Source organism: Thalia democratica, chromosome 8 (genome assembly GCF_965202585.1).
Source record: "Thalia democratica chromosome 8, ktThaDemo2.hap1.1, whole genome shotgun sequence".
Classification (NCBI taxonomy): Eukaryota; Metazoa; Chordata; class Thaliacea; order Salpida; family Salpidae; genus Thalia; species Thalia democratica.
The window spans coordinates 25,228,216-25,249,601 of record NC_139172.1 but is presented as its reverse complement, the minus strand read 5'-3'; the positions used below and the strand labels follow the sequence as shown (position 1 = coordinate 25,249,601).

Here is a 21,386-nt window from a genome sequence, read left to right as displayed (position 1 = left end):
CATGGTATTCAAATAAATTTTTACAATTTTTTTAAAATTTTTCATAAGTGTAGCCTTTTAATAGAGTTTAGTTTAAAATAATTAGATTGTTGTTAGTGTAGTAATATTGTTTTTTTTTTTTAGAACTTGACTCCTATTAAATGTACATTATCATTAACTTGATTTTAAACTTAAAAACATTCAACTAAGCAAGTTCTTAGTGATCCCTGTAATTAAGATCCCTGTGCCATTAGACCAACAAAGTTTAATCTGTTGTTAGAAAATTGGAAAATTTTTTTTATAATAGTTAAGCAATCAACTTTATTTTTTATTGAATTTGTTATAGCATTAACTAATCAAAATAACAATATATTATATAATTCTATTCTAAGAAACAGACATATTTCTAATAAGAGAGCAATAAAGTGCAATTTAAAAATGTATAAGTAGTAAATTTGAACAATGTTCTTAAATTTAAACATTGAGGTTAGGCTTAGTTGAAGATTTAAAGTAAGAGTTAATTTATCTATATTCAAAAAATTAAAATAAAAATCTGAATAATTTATTTTTTGATGTGACATTAAAACACAGAATAAATCACTTGATTTTTGTCCATGAACTCTTAGGCCATCAATAGCATTTTTACAAATTTCTATTAGCAGATATCAATAACTTTAAAGTTTACAAATCCATTTAATTGCTTTTCATGTACTCCAATTAGAAGTTTATAAACAGATGGTTGTGTTTAAACTTAAGATATTTCATTCTTAAACAATAAATAATTGTTATATTTTATTACTTTTTACTGTACCTAGAAGTATGGTTGACTGTTTTTCATTTATTTTCTAAATTTTGCTAAACTAAAAATTTATTTTAACAAAAGTATACATTTTAAGTAGAAAATTAAAGCTGTTTTTAGTTTTTGGCTAAAGCTTTAATACTTTATAGTATTTAGTTAAAGTGAGCTATTTTGATCACTTTAAAACTTTGTTAAATAAATAATTTATTCAATTTAATAGTGTATTGATGTGTTAGCATGAACTTGGTACCATTGAAAGTTTTGTTGATAGTATTACTACTTTCAATACTAGAATGTTTCAGTGCAAGCGTTGATACGTGTGTTAAGTCTGGCTCAATAATTAATGGTGATAAAACTACAAGTCTTAACATAAGAGCACCAAAGCAAAATGTTTTTAAAGTGAGTATTCACAGTAATTTATAAATGGAGATTAAGGTGTAGCTTTTTTATATACAGGACTGATACTCAATCAATCCAGTTTTTCTGAAAACTAAAACTAGCTAATATATTTTGAAGCAGTCTTTTTGAAATTATAATAGAGTTCTGCTTGAAAAGATGATTTAACATTTTTTAATCATTTTTCAGTTATTGTTTGTTTTGTAATAATTAAATATTAACTATAGTATTATTTATTACTTTTTACTAAAAAATTTTTGTTATTACTTACAAGTTTGACCTATAAACTCAAGTTAACTCAGGTAAGTTTTTCATTACTCAAAATATTTTTTTTCTAAACAATGGTAGTCTGTTATGTGTTAGTTTAAATAATCTACAACATAAGAAACCATTTTTAAATAGTTAATGTTCAAATTTTTTTTTTAGAATGATGCTTATATCTGCTACCAGTTCAAAGACTTTGATGCTAACAAAGATACATTTGTTGGTAAGTTATAAAATGATCAAACTATTTTTACTCTTATTATATTATTTTTGTTTTTATAGAACTATTTATTTAACTATTTGTCTTTATAATAGCTTCATTTATTACTATAAATAAATTTATTTAAGCACTGACAAGGTCTTTGACCAAAACTTATTTTGTAAAATAAATTCTTGAAAATATAAATTCATTAATTCTCCTCCAGTAGTTGAGATCTCTTTATTTCTTTTCTTAAAACCAAAACATATAATAAATAAATTTCATCAAATGCATTTCTGTTAAAATTTAAATAAAATTAATTATCAAAAAATAAAAAATAAGTTAGCATTTTTTTAATTTTTTCTCTTATTAAACGTGTCTTATAATGTATCTTATTATATATTTACTCAAAACTAAAAAGTTTTAAGTAATTTTTTTTTTTTATTTAGTATATAAAAAAGCAAGTATTAACTTTTGTTACAAGCTTTTCAAATACAGTTTATATATTTATAACAGTAAACTTCATACCAAAAGCAAAACAGGAAACAGCCCATCATATGATTTTGTATGGCTGCTCCAGAACCAGTGAAGATGTAGCTTGGTTTGTTTTTTAATTTTAACGTTATTTGTTTACTATATAAAACTATAATTATAAAATAGAAACACTGATTAGAAATAAATATTAGTCAAGTCTTGGTGAAGTATGTACTTTAAGCCATTAATGCTTGTACATTCTATGATATTTCATGTTATTGATTATTAGCTTATTATCAAAGCTCTTAAAAAACTAAGAAATTAAGAAATTATTTTCATACAAGATACATAATGCAGACTATTTAATTTCTCGCAGTAACATTTATAAAATATTATAATTCAAAAATTGTATCAATAATAAAATATAATTAGAAATTGAAATTATTGCACATATGTATGTAGAGAAACCTAAGCCACCTAAAAAATTTTAAATTGTTAATACATTTATATAGTTGTTTCCTTATATAAGAATAACTAATTTATACTTAAAATTAAATTAGAACTTTTGTTATGTAACTTTTTTGTTCGATTTTTGTTTACCAAAATTATGAATAATGTGAAATTCAGATTGTTTTTATACTTAAGTTTATTTATTACTCTGAGTTTCTTATTAAACGTTTTTGTCTAGAAAGTTATTTACTTAAAAAAAACTTTCTAATATAGAAAAAAACTTTTTTTGAACTAATGATAAGAGTTGAAAATTTCAGATGGTACTAAGGAATACACCAAGATTACAGCATTTTATGTCAGTTTAAATGAGTTTTAAATGAAACTGATTATTTCAGTAGACTCATGTAGTAAAACCAATTTATTTGATAGCTAGTGTTTCAGGAGGTGTTATATACTTAATGATGTACATATATTTTTTTTTAATGATTTGATGATCTAATAACTTCTACAATTTTTAAAACTTTTTTTTATGGTTTATAAAGGTGAAATATTAACAACTTAACTAGTTTTTAAATACAAGACATCCTTTTCTATATGATTTTTTTTTCGTATTTAGTAGTCTCTGAGACCCAACTACTAATATTAAATTTTAATTTACACAATTTAGTTGATTAGAAATAATTTTCCTACAAAATTCTTTACTTTTCACAGTAATCATTTAGAATCAAATACATATTAACTACTTTAGTTGTTTGTATGAAGCTTATTTTTATTCTTTTTTAAATTATGATTGAGTTAATGCTTTTGTTTGTGAAATTCATGTGTTTTTAAAGTAGGTAAGATTTATATTCGTTTTAGTTTTTTGAAAGATTATATAAACATACAAGCCAATTTTACTTTATGAAATTTTGTATGTTTTAGCTTTCTGATTATACTTGGTTAAAACTTGTTCATTGTTTTATGGCCATTTGTGCTTCTATTACTTCATTGTTATTTAATATTTAATTTCTCCGTTGTTAACATTTAAATAGATTAAAATAAAGTTACAGTTTACTATATAACTATATAATTTATAAAATTTACTACAGCAAATAACTAACGTGCGTATTATTTTTCATTAACTTTTTTGAATTTTTTGAAAATACAAACTTTTTGCGACTTTAAAACAACTATAGTGAATCATGTAAAACATTTTATCTATAAGTAGTTAATATCTAGTGAAATAAGTAACTTTATTTTAATAACCTTTTATATTATATAAAATAAGTTTGAATTTTCTTATCTAACAAAAAAAAATATTTGTTTGATTAGTTTAAAGTTTGAAATGTTAATAAGAAAAGAAGTAATAGATCTGTCATGAGCTATGTTTTTGATGAAACTTGTTTTATTCTTAGAATAAATTTCAGCTTCTTACTTAAATTTTATTAGCATTTTTAATATTTTTAGTTACTTATGAAAAATTATGAATTATAATGTTTTGGGTTATATTTTATCTAAGAACTTTGTTTACTTAGCTTTAGTTTATTAAAAAACTGACAGTGTAAAAAGAGTGATATAATTTATGAAAATTTAAGTTGTTTTGTTATAAAACTTTTATTTTAGATAACTATTAAAAACAGTACGATAATGTGAATAGGTTTGAAACATTGTCTGTTTCACAGTACGTTGAATCGATTAAATACAAAAACGTATACAATTTAAAGATAATGTGGAGTTTATGTACTTGATTTTTATTTTATTAGATTTGCATGATAGATTAAAACTAACAAAATATACATTTTCTTAGAATAATATTTTCATTTGCCACTGAAGCTTATTTACACTATTTTAAGTAATGCTTTAGACATAGAAATATATTTTAAATGTTTAGAAAGAATTTTGTTATAGTTGCAAAAAGTAATGATTTAAGTAAAAAGTTACAACTTTACTTTTTCTGTTGGAAACTTTAAAAAAAGTTGTTGTTACTTAAAATCTTTAGAAGTGTATTTATTAGTTTTATTTTAGCCAGTATAAATTGTTTTAATAACATCAATATAAAAACCTAATTTAAAAAATATTTTTTTTATTTTTGCTAGTTTGAGTGTATTAATACGAACTTCATTTATTTTAATATTTTATTTGAAAATTAATTGTTTTTTACCATAACATTAAAACTATTAGTTTTATTGTTATCATAAAATTTAAGTTAAAATCTGCAAAATTTCAAAGTGAAAATGAAGAAATTAAATCATTGAAACACAATTTAAACTTCAACACAACAACAGGGACTGCGGCATGGGGACGATTTGTCCGAAGGGAAGCAAACAGAAAATAATGTACGCGTGGGCCAGGGATGCCGAAGAGCTCCACCTGCCGGAAGATGTCGGATTCCGGTGAGTTTTATAATTGATAATATAGAAACATATAGAGTTATTAAAAAAAATATATTAGTACTTAAAAAGCTGTATTTTCGTAGGGAACGAACAGTTTCACTTCTTAAATCTTTATAATACATTTTTTTAAACTGTTCTTAGTAAGATATTGTGTTGATAGTCATTAGTTGAAAGGTCTTTAGAATAAACTGTTATAATAAAGCTGTGCCACAGAAAAAAGTTATCTCAACATTTATAAACTCAAAATATTTGTAGTAGTAATTACATTTACGAAAAGTTATAGCAGAAAATATATTTTTGGTCTACACCTTCAGGACAAAACGTAATATTTTTTTTGTAAAATGATTGAAATTATCATGTTTTCAAAAGATAAATTTTTTAAACTTGTAAGTTTGAATGCGCTTTAAAAAAGTGTTTTTTTTCTAATATTTAGAACAATTTTTTTAATATTGTTTTAATTTTTGGTATGATTGGCGTTAACTTTTTAGTTCTTCTTTCTTTTATCAACTATAAAGTTTTACATGTAGTATGGGTCATTTATTGTATATTATTATTATCATTAACTATAATATCATAAATATCAAAAAATATATATTTGTTCGAAAGTCTGTAACATTTATTTGTATAATTAATATTTAAAGAAAATAATACAGCTGTTTATTTTGAAAAGCCAGTTTTTTAAACAATTGATGTTTATCAAGTTTTTATTAAACGCTTTTTTGCGACCAAAACACAACAAATGTTTGTTAAATAAAGTTTTTATTCCAAGTATAAATCAATTACTTACAAGGCAAATTTTTTTATTTTTAAGACAAGTAAAGTTTAGTTACAGGTACAATAAATTTTATAATAATAGTATTTTAGTCACTACTTTTATCAACAGCATTGGAAAGGGCGCAGATATAGCATCACTGGTTCTGCAGATTCACTACGCAACTCCGCAAGTTGAAGATTGTTCAGGAATCACACTCGTCACTACTAACACACCGTCAGTTAAATAATAAGTAGTTGAAAATAAAATATTGATAATTTATGTTTAAAGTAGCTTATTATCAGAAAAGACATCAGTATAAACATATATTCAATTTTTTTTTTTTGAATTAGTTTGTAAAAGTAAAATTTTTTGGTAAGTTTCAGCTTACGAGACAACTTTTTGGTAAACCAAGTATGCATCTGTATCAGTCTTAAAAGCTTTTTATTTTGCTTCAAGTTACAAATAGTTTAAATATTGTTCTGAAAGGCTATTACCACTTTGAGGTGTGAAAAGTAACACGATTATATTTTTAATGGTATTATAAAACCTCTATTTTGAGATAAAATTTAACATTACACACTAAACCAAATAATAGTTCAATACACTATTTAAAAGCATCATTTTAAAGTAATTGTGTAAATTTAATTCACAAGAATGTTATTAAAACACTTGCACCCTTTTAATATCCAACTTGGTATGTTTTTAAAGCTTTCAAAAACTTCATATTATTTTTGCAAATTAACAAAATGTTTTTTTCAGATTATATTCTTAAATGTTAGTTAGTAGACTAACTACGAGCTTTAGTTCATAGTAGATTTTTTAAGATTTTTGATAGCTGTTACTTTTTTTCTTTTTTTTATTTCTTATTTTTTGTTTGAACCCGAATTTCAGCTGAGTTTAAAATATAACAATTTGTAAGTTATACTGTTACGGTTATGTAGAGATTCAATTGGACAATATACAGTACACAGTATATGTTTATAAGCTATCATGTATAGATATAGCCAAAAATTCACAGTAAATTTTAAAATAAGTTGATAATTATTTTTCATAATGCATAAAACAGCACTTATTTGTACAGTCAAAAGTATTCAGCGGGCATCTACTTGTTAGGAGCTGGCAACATAGTCATCCCTCCTCACAGCCAATCATCTTCCCTCATCAGCTGCAACCACCAATCACAAAACGTCACCGTGTTCGCCTTTAGAACTCACACCCATGACCTCGGTTAGTTTACACGTTCAACAACTGTCTCTTAGGTTATAGTAGTTTTTGTAGGTAGGTGTTTTTGCTAAAGTTATTTTACTTCTACAAGTTACCTGCTAAAAATAATTGTCATGTAAATATCATGTAATAACAAAGTGTTATAATTTATTTTACAAAAGTATTTAAAAACTTCAATAAAATTGTTTACGGAATACTATTAAAACTTAAATGTTTTTTAATGCTAAACACTAATAACTATTTTATTAACTACTTTCCACAAAGAATTAAGTTTGTGATTGTTGTCAATGCTAAAGTATTCAAATACAAATTTAAAAAAATTATGCTTTTTCAACTGATAAACTTCTTGTAATGCTTTAAAAGCAAACATCAACTGTTTAGTCATATGACTTAGTAGCATTCAACAACTGATAAACTCAACACACCAACAAACATCCCTCACTATTCATTACAGGCAAGCGGGTGATAGCGTACAGGCGCAGGGATGGTCGTCTGAAGATGATTGGGTCCGGCAACCCGTTGTGGCCGCAAGCCTTCTACCCGCGGGTCGGCGGGATGATAGACATCAGTGGCGGGGACACATTGATGGCCAGGTGCGATTACGAGAGCAACAGGAAAACCACCACTTACGCCGGGTTCGCTTATATTTTAATACCATTTTTTAAAACCAACTTTAAACTTTATATTACTATAGCTATTGATCTAATTTGTTGTGTTTCGTGATAGTATAGAGGTGGTGAAAGTGCTACTTACGCAGGGTTTGAACTTAAATATTTCGTAAATACAAGGTTTAATTCTATCGAAAAATCTATTGATCCGACATTGATTTAAAAGTTAATTTTCGCTGTATGGAGAAAAAAAAATGTTTTAAATACTAATTGTTGCAAGTTTGTAATAAAAATAACTTCAGATTGTGTTTTATTTACATCATACATTTTTAATGATAATTCAGAAATTGATGTACAAAATTTGTTTGTTTTACATTAAATAAAAAATTAATAAGAAGTTATATAAGAATTTGTTTTTGTACAAAAAATTATTGTTAGTCTTTATGCTAAAGGTTATTAACTCTTCCAATCTTTTTTTTTATAGAAGTCAAATTTAGTTGAGTAAACCAGCAGTTCAGAACTTGTGATTTTTATTTAATCGATATATGTTTTGATTTTGAAAAAAATCTAGCAATTTCTGTCACGTCTCTAGCAGCGTTTTTATGAAAAAGCAAAAACAGCAAAACAACGGTTTTTACTTTTTACAACAGATAATTGTTTGTACGCCTAGGGCAGCTGAATTTATAATATCTAGGTTCTACGTGAACTAGTTGTTATAGTAAAAAATTTGTAGGAGTTTTGTCTATTACTTGAATCATTTTGTGATTTGAGTATTACATTTAAGTATAAGTGTCAAACTTTTTTAAAGTACCTTACTATTTTACAAGCATCCGAAATTCTAAATGTTTAGTACCCAATTCAGCTCTTTAACTGTGTATTAGGTTTTTATTGTAGTTAAACTTTTATTAAACTAGTAAAAATATATATTGCTTTTTTCATGCATAAAATTTTATAAGTGATAGTTAATCGTAGATTACTTTAAAGTACATTTTTAATGCCCGAGACATACTTTTTTCATAAATACTACTACATTAACGGTATTCAAATTGAAAAACTCTAAAAGCGTCGTAAATTAAACTTAAATGCCTTATAAAGCAAAAAAAATGTATTTTTAATTTTAGAAAAGTTCTAAATAATATGTTTTAAGTAAAATAAAAGTATGAGTTTTCTTTAATAATTGTTAGGTTTTAGCTTTTTTTTTATAAAAAATATAAAAATAGACAACAATATATATTTTTTAATTATATAAAACAAGTAGTTATTGTAGATGCATTTAAAAATTATTACAGCTAGTCCTTCAAAAATAAATCAGCTCCAACTTTCAGTCAAAGCTGACTTTTTGTTTTAAATTAATTATTACGTAAATAAAAAACCTTTATGAATAATTTATTTTGCTCGTTCAAACAACAGCTAACGCTTTACGTCAACCTGAAAATTCCGAGCTATTAAATCTTTTTTTTTTACTTGTCTTTTCTTAGTTTAAAACATTGATACAGACCTTCAAAAGATTAAAAAAAGTACTTTTTCTTGTTTATCAAAAATAAGATTCAAATTATTAAACTTGCGATTTGTTTTAGATTAATATTTTAACCAGCTTTTAGTTGATGTCTTAAATTCAGTTTAAGATAGATTTTGAAATATACAGTTTCAATTAGTTTGAAATTATTTTTCTAAATAATACTAACCGTACCAACAGTTATTTACTAGTTGAAATTTTACAGTGAACATTACTTTTTACAACCTTGCCAAATTTAACGGAACTGTTAGTGAGTTAACTCATATGGCTTAGTCAATTATCGATTTTCCTATAATATGTAAAATGTATATATATAATTAGGTACATTGTTTTATCTACTTATCTAACGTTTAAAAATAAAAGTGTTTGATATGTTTCAAAAGCTATAATTCTTTACTGTTTCTAGTAAGTACTTAGTTATTAATGTTAGACTTGCTTATAAATCTTGAATAATGCTTAAAAATACGGGTAGAGAAATATCGTTCAATTTCATAATGCTTCTTTAGATTAAAGAACATGGAAATATAACATTTTATTTTGTACAATATCACAGTGTTTTAGTATTAATTAAACAAAAAGTTTTGTACTTAGACAAAGCTAAATTAATTCACTATTTTCCACATACACGTACAAGTTCATGTTCTAACTTAAAAATTAATCGTTTAAGCTGTTTTTTATAGCACTAAAATATACGAATCATTTAACCTATGTATATTTACTTGTAAAAATGTTTACAGTTTTAAGTTCTTTTTAGAAAGTAACACAATTTGCTTTTATTATAAACACATTTAAATTATTGCTGAATTCATCAAAAACGGACATTAATGTAAAAACAAAAGTTAACCGCATTTTAAAGTAACTATGACGTCACAGAATGACGGGCGGCGACGAGATGTGCAACTTCTACATGATGTTCTACACCCCCACCTCACAATCGGGGAATTCCCTGTCCTGCTGGGACAACCGGCTCATGCTGGACACTTTCCGCGACTTCCCGCGGGTCCACGCCGACCCCAAGTTCCCCGGGTACGCAGGGTTCGGTGAGTTTTAAGTTGTACAACAATAAATATAAGCAAAAAAAAAGTTTACAATTGCTTTCACTGTAGTTTAGTTTGTAAGTTTTGTAAGATCATGCCAAGTACGAAAGTTAAAGTACTATTAGGTTGTGTTTTATCCATCATTGGTAAAAGTGTTTTGCTGAGATCATAGAAAAAACATAAATAGTATTCAATGCTCAAAAACGTTTATTAGTGTTTGAAAAATTATGATATTGGCTAGGTTCGGTAAATTAGCTTTTTAAAAGTAAAGGAAAAATAGTTTGGTTGAAAGTTGTTTTCACTGTAGATAGGCTTGTCAATTTTTCAATGTTATGCAAAGTTTGAAGCAGTTTAATGTTTTCTGGTATACGTATGATAAAAGTGTTCTGCTTTAATGAAAAAATTTAATAAGTATTCACAATTCAGTATCTTATTATTGTATTATAAAATAACATTGCCTACAAATAACAAATACAAATTAACTGTACAACCATAGAAATGAAGAGCTAAGGTGAAGATTGTTACTATAGTAGGAATGACACTTTTGTAGCTCTCAAATACTCTATTTAGACTTATAAAAACAGTTACATAGACTTTACATGAAAGTTTGATATTAGATTCAGTGAAAGCCATACAAGAGGGGAGAGCAGTGATGCCTAGCAACATACCCACAATGCATCATCACCATAGCGACAACAAAGATGCTTCAACCACCCATGAAAGTTTGTTTGGTACTACATCATAGCACTGTGGTGCTCATTTTTTTAATACTGGCATTACTTATTTTTGAAGTTAATTTATCTATGTAAACTAAGGCTCTTAAAATAAAAGTTCTTTTTCCATTAAGTAAGTTTTTTTAATCATTATAAAAAGTAACAGACATCATTTTTTGATCGAAAACATATATCATAAATTTCACGTAGATTTCACAAGAAGTAGAAAAAATTAATACTCTTAAAAAGGAAATTTTTATTTCATAGACAAAACGCAAATCGATTTTTTTTCAATGCGTTGTTAAATGGATAGCATCATTTAAAACTAAAGAGAAAATAAATAAAAAAATGACATATTTAAATCTAAAATAGGCAACCTCTTTGTAAAATTTGATTGAAAAATAAATTTTATTTCAAACGTTTAACAGCAATTTTATTAATATATTTTAATATCTACCTTTTTATTTACATTGATTTAAAAAATAATAATTTAATATACTTAGTTTTGTTATTAGTTTAAAACTATGAATGTTAGTAAATAGTAATTAACTTTTTAAATTTTCTATTTTCCAAAAAATGTTTTCAAAAGTTGTGTACTGGAAATTAAAGTTTACTGCTTGTAATAAATATCTTAATTAATTTTAAACTGTATTTTGACGAAGACCTAACTACTAGTTTAAAATAATGAAAAAAGATCATAATATTCAACTCTGTACACATATTTTCAAACAAATGAACGCTTACAACAATCCAGAGCCGGAAAACATTCAAATGGCCGATAAGTCGTATGCATTAGGCGATGTAGGAGGTGTAGCCATTGACAGAAGTAATGGAAATGTGCATGTATTCCACAGAGGAAAGAGAACGTTGGTCATTTAAAATAGTACAATTTATTTTAAGTTACAATTTAATATCTTGATTTAAATTGATTTGTTTGTTTTTGGTCGTAACAAAATTTTGGTACTAACTTTAATTTTTTTTTTAGTTTGTACCATTTAACTTATAATCAAACTAACAAATTTTAGTTATAAGAAGCTTCTAAGTAATTTTTTTAGATGAGTTTCTATTTTATTATTTACATGCTGCTTTGAAAAAAAATCATATGTTTTTAAAATTAGAATAAGTTTTAAAACAAAAATTAATTTATATGGACCAACAAAAATGTATTTGCAACTTAAGTTAGTACATTTATTTGTGTGATGTCTTAAGGGTTAATACTAAATACGAAAAAAAGCTATTTAAAAAAAAAGTGTTTTGAATATTGATTTTTGTTTGTAACACTTTATAAAGTATTATTATAGGAAGGTTTTTAAACTTATTTATATACCATTTGCAACTTATTATTAGCATATAACTCATTTTATTTAATAATTTATTTCACAAAGCTTTTCAAAACTATACTAGTTTCAAATTAAATAAATATTAATAGTTTATTAATTAACATATCTCTGCTTTAGTTTTACTTGCTAAATCTCTAAAGTTTATATTTATTTAAATTTATTCATACGTCATAATTTAAACTGTTTAGTAACCAAAAAAATTTTAATAACCATTTAACATTTATCACTTGAAAATGTAACTAGTATACTTTGAAAAGCTTTGTGAAATTATATATAAAATAAAATGAGTAATCATTCAATCATCATGCAATAATAAGTTGCAAATGGTATATAAATACTTTATTAAGTAATATAAAATTCCTTCAACCCATTTACAACTTGATATTTTTGTTTATTTATTCTTGCAATTTAAACATTGCTAGTTACTTAAACCTAAAAAGCATAAAATTTCGTATAGAAATATAATACAGTTTTCTATTTCTTTTTTATTTTTTAAATAAAAGTTTACCATAAAACTTATATTTTAGTATTCTTGCAAGCTTAAAATTTTTATCCAAAAATGTACTTGTTTTCAATCCTTCGAATTGATGAGCTTCAACCGTAACTTATTTAAATCATAAAATATTGTCAAAAGAAAAGAAAGTAATATATGATATCAGTTTTAATTGTTAGCCCTCATTTATTTATACAAATTAAAAATTTATATCCAATTTTAAATATTTCGTTGGTCATTAAAAGTTCTAAACTTTATGTTAAGCATCAAAATATTTGCTTTTTGCAGTTTGAAGATTAATATAAAATAAAAACTTACACTTTCTTCAGCTGGACTGCAAACTCTTTCACGTACAACAACGTTTTCACGCAGCAGAACCAGCCAATCGCGAGCGACTGCGTGGCGGTGATGGACCAATCCGAACAGCTGATTGGCACGTGGGGCGCGGGAATGTTTTTCATGCCCCACGGAATCACCGTGGCCGGGGACTACGTCTGGGTGACCGACGTTGCTTTGCATCAGGTGAGTTTTACTTTTGAAAAATAACCATGATTTATTGCTTTTTTTTCTCTTCGTTGATTGCAGCATTAATAGAGTTTTATTTTCATACAACTTATTTTATTTAATTAGAGTAAAGTTAACCTTGCTGTTCTCAATTAGTGATGAAGCAAATTAAGTTTTCTTTTAATTTAAGTGTTCATTTTTAATATTCGTTTTAAAGTTGTATTTTTTTATTCATTCATTACATTTAAAAAGTCAATTGTTGTACTTTATTTAAGAAATCATATTCTAACAGCTTAATTAAACTAAAACAAAACTTTCAGTTCAAATTCTTCCTTATAGTCTAATTATGTGTAATTATGTATACAAAACAACTTCATTAAAGAACTTAATTGTGCTACAGCCAAATTAACTGTTAAGATTTCTTCCTTATAGCTTAAGTTGTTTTAATTAATGCAGAAAAGTTTCATTGACTACTTTAAAAATATAAAACTTCGAGTTAACCAGTTTAAAATCGTTAAGCAAAATTTAAAATACATGTTTTCAAAAAAATAGGTGCAAGCAACCTAAACAGCCATAATTTTGTTCAAATAAAATAATTAAGATAAGTATATTAACTTCAGAACGTATATGTATATACTCCGATTCACAATTTAGGTGATGAAATTCCCGAAAGGCGGTTCGAAAGAGCCACTGTTGACGCTCGGCGAGAAATTCGTTCCGGGTTCCGACACCGGGCACTTCTGCAAACCAACTTCCACGGCTGTTGACGAAGACGGTACGTTTGAAATGTTGTTTAGAAATATTTAATTACCCTGTTGTTTGGTACCAGTGATTTTTTGACATTTTAAATGACCGGTTGATCATGTGTGGTCTAAAATGCTCTGGTAAGAGTTTTGATTGTTGAGAACATAACGCTGGAGTTTGCTTAATCTTCTTCATATAATTTGTTTTACAACTTAGTTTTTTTTTCCGATGATCGTTAACAGAATAGTTTACCATCTTAATACAAATTAAATGTTAAACGTAAACTTTTGAATCTTAATAAACAACAACAAAATTATTATCAACAGGAAACATTTACGTGGCCGACGGTTACTGCAACTCACGGGTTATAAAGTTTGACAAAAACGGTAATTACTTGATGCAATGGGGAAAACCCTATGGTAAGACAAATTGTAAAGTTTTACAGTACTGAGTATTAAAATCTGTAAAACTTAATTTTTTTTTTAGAAACTGTTGATATAGTAAACACATTATATATTCCTACATGTGGGTGTTACCGCCCCTTTTGGAAACAGCTGTCTTAATTAAAGTATATATAAAAACTCAAAATATTTCTTTAATATTTATAACTTTTTCCTGCTTAAAAAATACTTAATTAAGTATTAATTGTATACAGTTTATTGAATCAGATGTTTTTTGTTGATAACAAAAGTGTATCCCACTAATTTGTAGACATTTATTAAGACATGAGCTCTTGTTTGTTTGTAGTTCAAACTATTAATACGTACTACAATATATTAAAACTTAAGTAACTAGTAATTTTACATCTCTTTTGGCCTTTCAAAAGTTTTTATTTTAGTACAATGTTTAACTTAAACCAATTCAGCTTCTGATTATTATTTTTTTAACATTGCCTTTGATTTAGGCAAAAAATTTTATTAAAACTTAAAACACAATTAAAACTTAAAACTTAGAAAGATACTCTTTCCTGCCACCGGCAAACTACGAGTTCCTGATCGTCCACTCGATAAAATACATTCCGCAAGATGGCGTTGTTTGTGCGGCGGACCGCGAGAACGGCAGGGTGCAGTGTTTCCATGGCGACACGGGAAAGCTGAGCCGGATATACGAGAACCATGATCAGATCGGACGGAACATATACGCCATCGACTATATCTACGACGGAAAAGGTTACCATTGAAATATTTAAATTAATATTTTAAAATATGGTTACTTTTATTTATTATGTGAACGCTAGTGTGCATATACTTTCGTGAAACCTGACATTTGCTCAACAGTTTAAAATAGAGTTTTGTATAAAATAACTATTTAACATTACCCTTTTGTTTCAAACAGACGGAATGATGTACTTCGTCAACAACGAGAAGAAAAGTTCCCACGGAACGACGGTCAACTACAGGACGGGGGAGATTGTTGCCACCTGGCCCGACAAAAGTTCCTCTGAAAAATTGTTTGCCCCGCACTCGCTAGCAGTCACCACCGATATGCAATATGTACGTTTAAAAGTATAAAATAAACTACTTGTTCTCGTTTAAATTCAGTTTGTAAGTGTTTTTGTTAGAAGGATTTACAAATAAAACTTATTTTTAGAAAGTTAGACTTTAAGTTTCTAAATGCAATAGACAATTAGATTTTAGAGCTTAAAAATAGTTTATACCCAACAAGGTACATGTTTTTAAAGCTATTTTTTTATTATTTCTTTTTTAAGCATTTACTCATAAAACTAACAGGTAAGTTCTGCTAGTTTTATTATAAAGATTTATAATAAAATAATATAATAACTTTTTTTCTTTCCATATTAAAAGTACGTATACAACAAATTTCAAATACGGATAACAAAAAAATTTGTTTGATTTTTTGTTTGCTAACTACATATTTAAAACTGTCAATTTATTTTGAAATAATGGACAATCTGTTTTAGTAAGACTATCAAGTTGTAATGCTTAGTTTTGTAAAAGAATTAACCAATGAAGATGTACAGTTCAGGTCACAAACTTTTGTTAAACAATTTACACGCATATCTGTTAACAAATCGCTTGTATACAATATGAAAACTATACTCCTACGCCTACGGCACCTTTTAACTAATAACTGAAAGTTTTAAATTTATTTCAAGATTGTTTTTTAGTACAATAGTGATTACATGTTTTTCTTTGTGCCTGGTTAGAAGCGTGTTTGAATAAAATTTTGTAAACAGCAGTAGAACAAAAACTATGTCGAATATTGTTTTACACATGTAGGTGATCATCGTCAGAAATTTAGTTTAGTAGAGGAATAAGAACTACAATATAGCCAAAGGCGCTTCGAATTCAGCCTATTAATAATGTCATTCCTTTGTAAAGTGTGTTAAAGTTTACTATCTTTAAAGTATAAAAATAAGTAACTTAGATATTTAGAACATATTAAGGCTTATAATAATTTATAAGTGCTCAATACCTGTAAAAATAACAACTGTTTTTTTTAATTTTACAGGCTTTTGTTGGACAAATAAGCGGTCAAAAGTTTGAAAAACTTCTTATATCTTCTGACGGTGACAAAACTAACATCGACGAATCAAATTTGATAAATAATGACTACCAAGTTTCTGATGATAACTCAAAGCTTTATAATCAGGTATGTTTTTTTAACCAAGCATTAAGTAAAAAAATTTGTTTTAACGTTCCTTTTTAAAATTAATGCTGTTAAAAACTTATTTTTAAGACTTCCAGCTATTTCTATTTGTTTAAATGTTACACCTTGATCTTTTATGTTAGATTCTTTTTTAGTTACATGACTACACTTGAGAACATATAGTTTATAGAGTTTTTTTTTTCCTTTATGGTGTAAACAAAATATAATAATGAAAAAGATTACTATTGTTAGTTTAAACACCTCATGGTTTTTAATCTTTTTTTTTGATGAGTTACAGTTTTCAAGACATCTGTTTCTAACAAAAAAATTTAAATTTATAAAATTTACACTTGCTTTTTTTATAACATACCTAGTTGTGTGAACTGCCCTTATGTTTTTTTTAATGATATTACTGATTAAACTTTACTTTATTTAAACAACTATTAAACTAGGACTTACCTGAAACGAAGGAGCCTATGGAGCAAAAAAGTGACAAAACGTTGCTTGCAGTACTTCTGGTCGTGCTACCAATTGTCTGCGGGCTCTTTATCACCATCGCGGTTTTGATGAAAAATTATCTTAACAGAAACAATGAGTATTCCAGTAAGTTTTAATTTCAAGTAGTGCGTTTACAAAACATGTTTAAATGCTTGATCAACTATTTAGCTAAACTTTTAAAGAGTTTTGATAAGGTTGTCTTCGTGCACTGTTCTCTAACAAAACGCTGTTTGTTTTATTTCACTAAAGAATTATACCTCAAAATAAAAGCTGTTTAGTTTTTTGTTAGAGAGCTATTCATTAAACATTAAATCTGGTAAATTATAATAAAGTAGACAAATTAAATTTTTCAAAGTTGAATTTCCTACCAAAGTGATTTTAATAATTTTAATACATTGCGGTTGTTGATTAAAAAAAAGATTGTGGTTTATAATTTTATGCTAGCTAGAATTACCAAAAATAAATTCCAAAGTAATTGCTTTAAGCTAAATCAAAAATATAGACAATACAACTATTTTGTCTTTTATTTAACCAAAAAAGTCTACATGACAATTTTTGATTGGAAAAAGTTTAAACTTTTACAGCAAATTTTTCTAAAAAATTTATTTAATTTTAAAACTTAAAAGTGCTATAAAATTGTTAACAGGTTATTTGTTTTTAGTTCGATTAGCTTGAACGTAAAACATTTTTAGACTTTGCAAAACCTTTAAGATAAGTTTTGAGTTTTTAAGTTAAGTTATTTATAGAACAATATAAGTTAGTAGGGTTAGATATTCCTAACTCGGAAAATATTAGTCTTTTTGTGAGAAAACTTTGATATGTTGTATTTAGGTTTCTCTTGTTTAAATAGAAAAATATACCATTACTTATTTTCTGCCATTCAGTTAAAATATTTATTATACTTAGTTTTAAAATGTACAAAGTACAACCTAGTTTTATAATAACAAAAACATTTAGTATTTAAAACAAAACAACTAATTAGGTTGTTCATAAGAAAATTTTTAGATTTAAATAAATGAAAATCTGCCTTTACATACTAATACACAGCTAAAAGGTAGATGTTTTAAAAAAAAGTTAGAATGTTTTTTTTGTGTCTAAGGAAATAAAAATAGAGGAAACAAAAGTTTTTGTTTAGCTATTTACTCATTTTTAAAAAGTACTCCAACAAATTTCAGTTACAAATTTCTTTCTTTTTTTTAATAATCGGTAAATTTTTTATTTTTCAAATTTAGTAGTTTTGAGTAATTGTAAAAACAATCTAAATAGTATCTGTAATAATTTTGATTTTTATGTAGAAAAAGTACCAAAAAAAACACTTGTTTTTGGATTTTATAGTTTATTTGTATTGCAAGAGATAGTAACAAATATATAACTAGAAATATTGAAATTGTGTTTTATCTGTTAAACTGAAAAATTTAATGTTTTTTATTTATTTTTTAGAAATAAACTTAAACGATGAAGACGATGATATTTTGGAAGGAACAATTTCCTCCAACTCCAATTCAAGTTCAAGTCTTGGAAAAATCGGAAAACTTTTCAGTAGTGGCAAATCCGCTTCGAGGTTAATTTTTGTTTCAATAAATCTATTTTAAAACTTTATATAGTGAGAAAAAGTTTATGATTTTGAGGTTAAGAATTTTAAGCTAGTTTTTAATTTTTACAACATAGTACTAACCAACAACAGAAATATTTAAAGCAGAAGATAATTAAAAAGCTGTTATAAACTGGGCGTAATTAAAAGTTTAAAAAACATTTTAATAATAATGCTATCAAAATAAACAACTAATTAAATAGTGCTGCTAAACAAGTTTTTAACAAACTACAGTGTGCAAAGGTTGCAAAACCGCATTTTTAGTAGTGATAAAAAGCATGATAACTTGTGTTAAGCAACCAATTACAGGCATTAAGTATAGCCTAAAGTTATAAAATTGTTTATTGTTGACTCTTCTTATGTATTGGTTTAAAGTTTTTCCTACTTGTTCACTTTGTGTTGCTTTTGTTGTATAAATAGTATTACATTCTTTATTTGTATATATTTTAACTAAATTTAAAAATATTTTACTGATTAAAGTGTAAATACATCTTAATTATTAAACTTACATGTTTTTATAAAAAATATTTCATAGTTATCATGTTTACCTATCAAAAGTTTTTTTAAATAAATCTAATAAAGTTTGAGTTTTATATTGTATTTATAAGCTTTAAAATTTTTGTAAAGTATTTTAAAATTTAGTATTTGAAAAAAAACCGAGTAAAAAACTTTATGTATGAGTAATTTTCTACTCAAAAAACAACTTAACTTTAAAATAATTGTTTATTATAAAACTAAAGTACAAATTTTGTTATATTAAAGATCATATTCCTTACAATTACAAAATAATTATAGTAATTAAAGTAAAAATTGACAATACAAAAGCAAATTTTATAGTTTATAAGAAAAAACAGTAAATATTTTTCTAATATCAAATCTAAATAAATTTTCAATTTTCTTCAGTTCTGGATCTTCAATTACATCTGAAAGTGATAAAATAATGGACAGAAAACACTATGACAGCAAGGAATAAATTCAAGTTTGTGCTACCTTTCAACAACATACTTTCCAACATCCTTGAAATATAAGACACTTCATATCGCTTCATATTTTATATTTTACAATTTTATATAATTCTTTATGAACTGCTGTAACTTGAAACGGTTTAAATTCAAAGAAGCAGTTTCTTCATATAAATGTAGTCTAAAATGTGTAGGTGTTGTAAAATACAAATCAATTTTCTCTATTTCAAACTTTAAAGTCTGGCTTTTAATGAAGTTTTTCTGCTGTTGATTCAAACTTTTACTTCAACGAAATACTCATTGCTGAACGTACGTAGCTACAGCTTAGTTCCTTAAATTGTAAAATGCAGTTTAATTGAACATAAGTACAGCTTCCGCAATTTCGGTTTTAAGCAAATGATTTAATTTGTGCAATAACTACAAAGTAAAAGCGTACTAGAATAAAAATGAAGTTTTAATTTTAACTTTTTAATCATTTAAAAACACAAAGCACTTCACAAGTTAATTTTAACTCAATTTTTTAACAACCATGTACACTTCTACACATTTCTTATTACACATATGATTTTTTATTTCTGACAATTTATGACCAATACTGTTGAAACTGAAATTTTAAGAGTATATTGCTGCTGCCAAATTTTTTACGTGATTTTTATATTGTAATGTGGTAGTTTTAATGGAGTAAACCGTAGTTATTAAAAAGTTGTAATGATGTTTTTACTATAATAAAAGCTAAAAATTTTATTAATTTTTTGTAATGTGTAGCTTAAATTAATGTAAATTTTTAAATATCTTTAAATAAAGGGTAAAAAAAGTTTTAAATTAATATTATTTTAATAAATGTAGGATACTTTTAGGTTAAAAAACTATTTCTCTTAAAGTCTACAGTTGCTCAGTAAGACTTGTCAAAAACAGAACAATTAATTTGTAAACAACTTTTTCCTTTAAAGAGGCTATGTAAATTTCTTGAATAGTCTTAATTTATTTTATATTTAGCATTATTTTAAATATTCTCTGTTCAACAACAATTCGTGATACTAAAGTTTAATCTAGTTTTTTCTAAGTTTTTTAGATTAAAAAATGAATTGAAGTTTTAGTTAGTAATTTTTTTTATATTAATGCTTGGAAAATTTTCTTAACATAGACAATCAGTTTTTTAATGTTGAAAACACAATATTTAAAAACAAGCTTTAGAAGTTTTGTCGTATAGTTTATGAAAATGACTTTTTAGTTTTGTAAGTAACATAAAACCAGATAAATATTTTACATTCTGCACAAGTACAACTAAAAAAAGGAGATTTAAAATGTTAATGCAAGTTATAATACAACAAGTAAATTATTTTTTTATAATATATTCAATCCTAAATAATCAAGTTGTACCTGCTGTTTCACAAAAATTTATGCAACTACTGAGTTCAAAAAAAAAAGACTTTGGTTAAGTAAATGTGCTATGGTTAGAAAAATAATTGTGGTACAAAAAGTATAAGGACAAAAAAGAGAAAAAAAACAATGGAATTTTACTTTTTAGAATAAGTTTTATTTCACTTAAATTATAACCTGCTTGGTTTTAGTTTAGATGTTTTTAAATATTAAATACAATTTTTCTTAAGTTGGTGTTTTTTTTTGTTTAGCTCACTAAAAACTTTTTTATAATAATTTTTACTTGTAGTATAACTTTTAAAATTAAAGTGGTTCACGAAGACTTATTCGAAAAATAAAACTAAATACAGCCTGACAACCCTTGTTTTAACCAGAAAACCTGTGCAATTTTTGAAGCAAGAAAAAGTGATGTTCTATTACTTTCAATTGTTATGTGGCAATTATTATTATAGTTTATTGAACGACAAATAAAAATGTTC

The 21,386-nt window shown here is 25.5% G+C and overlaps 1 protein-coding gene across 2 annotated transcripts; it reads left to right on the top strand.

Moving 5' to 3' along the window:
• Positions 1-1,009: 1,009 nt before the first annotated feature.
• On the top strand, positions 1,010-20,204 carry LOC145842051 (peptidyl-glycine alpha-amidating monooxygenase A-like). Of its 2 annotated transcripts, XM_082949409.1 has the most exons (19): positions 1,010-1,177; positions 1,601-1,661; positions 2,154-2,238; positions 4,826-4,933; positions 5,817-5,921; positions 6,769-6,914; positions 7,366-7,546; positions 9,909-10,075; positions 10,690-10,794; positions 11,540-11,651; positions 12,948-13,140; positions 13,777-13,897; positions 14,193-14,285; positions 14,820-15,035; positions 15,202-15,359; positions 16,339-16,479; positions 16,929-17,079; positions 18,415-18,535; positions 19,469-20,204. In XM_082949409.1, the coding sequence occupies exons 1-19, from the start codon at positions 1,016-1,018 to the stop codon at positions 19,536-19,538; spliced, it is 2,496 nt and encodes an 831-aa protein (XP_082805535.1). In that variant the 5' UTR covers positions 1,010-1,015; the 3' UTR covers positions 19,539-20,204. The 2 variants fall into 2 exon arrangements, with proteins under 2 accessions (XP_082805535.1, XP_082805536.1); XM_082949410.1 differs by lacking the exons at positions 1,010-1,177; positions 1,601-1,661 and adding an exon at positions 2,879-2,916 and having other exon boundaries at positions 2,177-2,238.
• The last annotated feature ends 1,182 nt before the right edge of the window (positions 20,205-21,386 follow it).